At 49.3% G+C, this 2,594-nt stretch overlaps 1 protein-coding gene across 1 annotated transcript; it reads right to left on the bottom strand.

Annotated features, from left to right (window-relative positions):
• Positions 1-304: 304 nt before the first annotated feature.
• On the bottom strand, positions 305-1,027 carry LOC137809030 (classical arabinogalactan protein 9-like). Its single transcript, XM_068610172.1, has one exon. It carries the CDS (start codon positions 1,025-1,027, stop codon positions 305-307), a length of 723 nt encoding a protein of 240 aa, XP_068466273.1.
• Between the last annotated feature and the right edge of the window lie 1,567 nt (positions 1,028-2,594).

Raw genomic sequence — 2,594 nt, 5'->3', positions numbered from 1 at the left:
TTTTGAGTTGTTTTTGTTTCGGTTCCTTTAATTTTCCAGCACCTATTTTCTGTTTAGTTTTTAAATTCTGTTCGGTTCTTTTGTTTTGAAGTTCAATTCTGTTCGGTTTGTTCTTTTCCTTCTCCTTTGTTGATTCAATTTGACAATATTTGGTTCATCCAAATGAGTTTGGGATTTGGTACTTGTTTTGGTGAGTTCTTGATCTTAGAACTATGATCCAACTTCTAAGAAAGTGCCTCTACATTTTCCAGCTCAAGGTGATTCCTCAAAGTGTCAAGAATCTTGTTCTATGTGGCTATTGGAATCACATCAGATCCTCTGCCATCATCTTCAGCTTGGCTGTGAAGGGCCCCAAGGTCCCTTCGATGGAGGGTGGGACGCTTGAGGTTGTTGCTGGTGGAGGTGCTGGAGGAGCTTGGTGCTGACTTTCACCACCACCCTCTTGAGTTTGTAGGGCAAGGGGGGTTTCTTGGCGTGGTGGTGAAGTCGGAGACTCTGTTATCAAAATCGGCGAGTTATGACCACCCTCATCTCCTCCTGGTGCGGCCCCAGCGATAGAGGTGGTTGAAGGAGGACCCTCTCCAACAGATACGAACGGTGTGGAGGCACTTGGAGGGTTCTCTATGAAATTGGGGTCGCTGCTTTCAACCACAGGGGGTGCGACAGCCAAAGGTGTTGCTTGGACTGGTTGTGTTGGAGCTGGAGGTGAGGGCGGTGTTGGAGTTGGGAGTGCAGATGGTGAAGAGGGAGCCACCCTTGTTCTCTTGGTGACGAGGCCATCCTCAGTCGCCTCATCATCCTCTTCTTCCTGTACCACCTGAGGAGTCTTCCTCTTAGGTTTCCTCAGAACTAATTTCTTTCTTTGTGGGGCGGGTAGTGCCCCCGAAGGAGTTGGACCTTGGGGAGGAGTCCTGCCTTGAGCAACGACGATCTCCACTACCGAGTTGGGCACGGTTTGGGAGCCCGCCGCCAGCTTGTGAGATCGGGCGATCGCCCTCAACTCTGCTAGTTTCCCTTTTCCCAACATGAAGTCTGCACAAGATGAAAAATAGATGAGTATGCCCCAAGGCAGAAGCAGGATATACAAGTATATGCACACATAAATAACACAAGCAAATAGCACATGGATGAATAATCAAGACCAATACAGAACAAGCAGAACGCCAAAGAGGGAGTGGTAGAAATGCTAAGTTAGTTCCAACACAAAACGAAAGTCTTGGTGCTGAGGTGAGGGCTAACCTATGTGAGCTTCAAGTTGGCCCTCGGAGAACTCGAAGGAGATTATTGAGGCAGTGGGAAAGGTGACGTTGGCAACAGCCACACTCTTCTAGAAGAGGCAAAGATCTTTATCTAGCTCGCCCATGTTGTCGGGACTCCTTGGCCTCCTGAAGCATTCCTTGGAGTCTTTGTTCCCCTTGTGTACCCAGTACAAGGGGAAGCCGTCGAGTAGTGAGGGGTCTTCCTCATTTGGGCGCACCTTGACGAACTTTCCTTTACAGTCTTTGTAAGATTGCTGGAAGATCGAGAGGATTGACCTCCCAGCAATCCCGTTTAAGCTAATACAGAGGCGATCTCCGGGATTCTTAGCCTCGAACAGGAAAAGAAAGACATCCACTGAAGCCGACAGCCCCAGGTGTGCGCAGATGATTTGGAACGCCCTAATAAACGCCCAGTTGTTGGGATGAAGCTGGGCGGGGGCGATATCGAGCTTGGTTAGCAGCTCTCTCTCGAAACGAGTAAAGGGAAGCCTAAGCTTCAATTTTTTGAAGAAGGTGGCGTAGAGGAAGCAGAACAACTCGCCGTTGTTCCCTTTATCGTCCGCGCAAATCGGCTCACCCGGGAAGCAGGGCAGCACGACCACCTTGCTATCCTGCTCCTTGTGGAAGGAGAGGTCGGACTGCTCTCCTTTCCTTAGTCGGAGCACGCCCAACTCGGTGTTTATTGAAGAAGTCTCTTTTAGCAAAGTTGGGGTGGCCCAAGGGTATAGCTCCTTATAGTCTTGTGGGGGAAGGGAGGCTCCACTGGCGACTGGTGGAGTTGCCTGAGTGGGATTGGCGTGAGAAGAAGTAGGCCTCTCAGCCTGGTTAGAAGGAGCACCAGAGGCTCGTGGTGGATTGCGCGCTGGTGGAGGATTTGCCCCAGGAGCAACCCTACGCGCTTGGGGTGGAGGGTTTCGCGACGAAGAAGGAGGGTTAGCAATGGACTTCGTGTGAGCCATCGCAAGAACTGCAAGGGAAAAAGAAGAGGGATGAAACGAAGATCACAGAGAACGACTCGATTAAGGACGAAGGAGGAAGAACGAACGAACAAGAGTTCGCTGGGATGAACGTGATGAAAGGCGAAGCCCTATGTTACGAGAAAAGGAGAAAAGTAAAAAACAGCCCACAACGTATGCTTCAGACAGATAATGGATGATGCAAACCGATTAAAATGCAGCAAATATCCATAGAAGGAGTAAAAGGGTTACCTTTTTGTGATCGGATGAGCGTTGAAGGAAGTTGGAGATTGAGAGTGACGAGAAGCTTCGTGGTTCGTAGAGAAAATACTTAGAACTTTTGAGAATGCAGAAAGATTATGGAATAGTGAAAGCGCAA

Source organism: Phaseolus vulgaris, chromosome 2 (genome assembly GCF_000499845.2).
Source record: "Phaseolus vulgaris cultivar G19833 chromosome 2, P. vulgaris v2.0, whole genome shotgun sequence".
NCBI lineage: Eukaryota > Viridiplantae > Streptophyta > Magnoliopsida > Fabales > Fabaceae > Phaseolus > Phaseolus vulgaris.
This window is presented reverse-complemented; position numbering and strand designations above follow the sequence as displayed.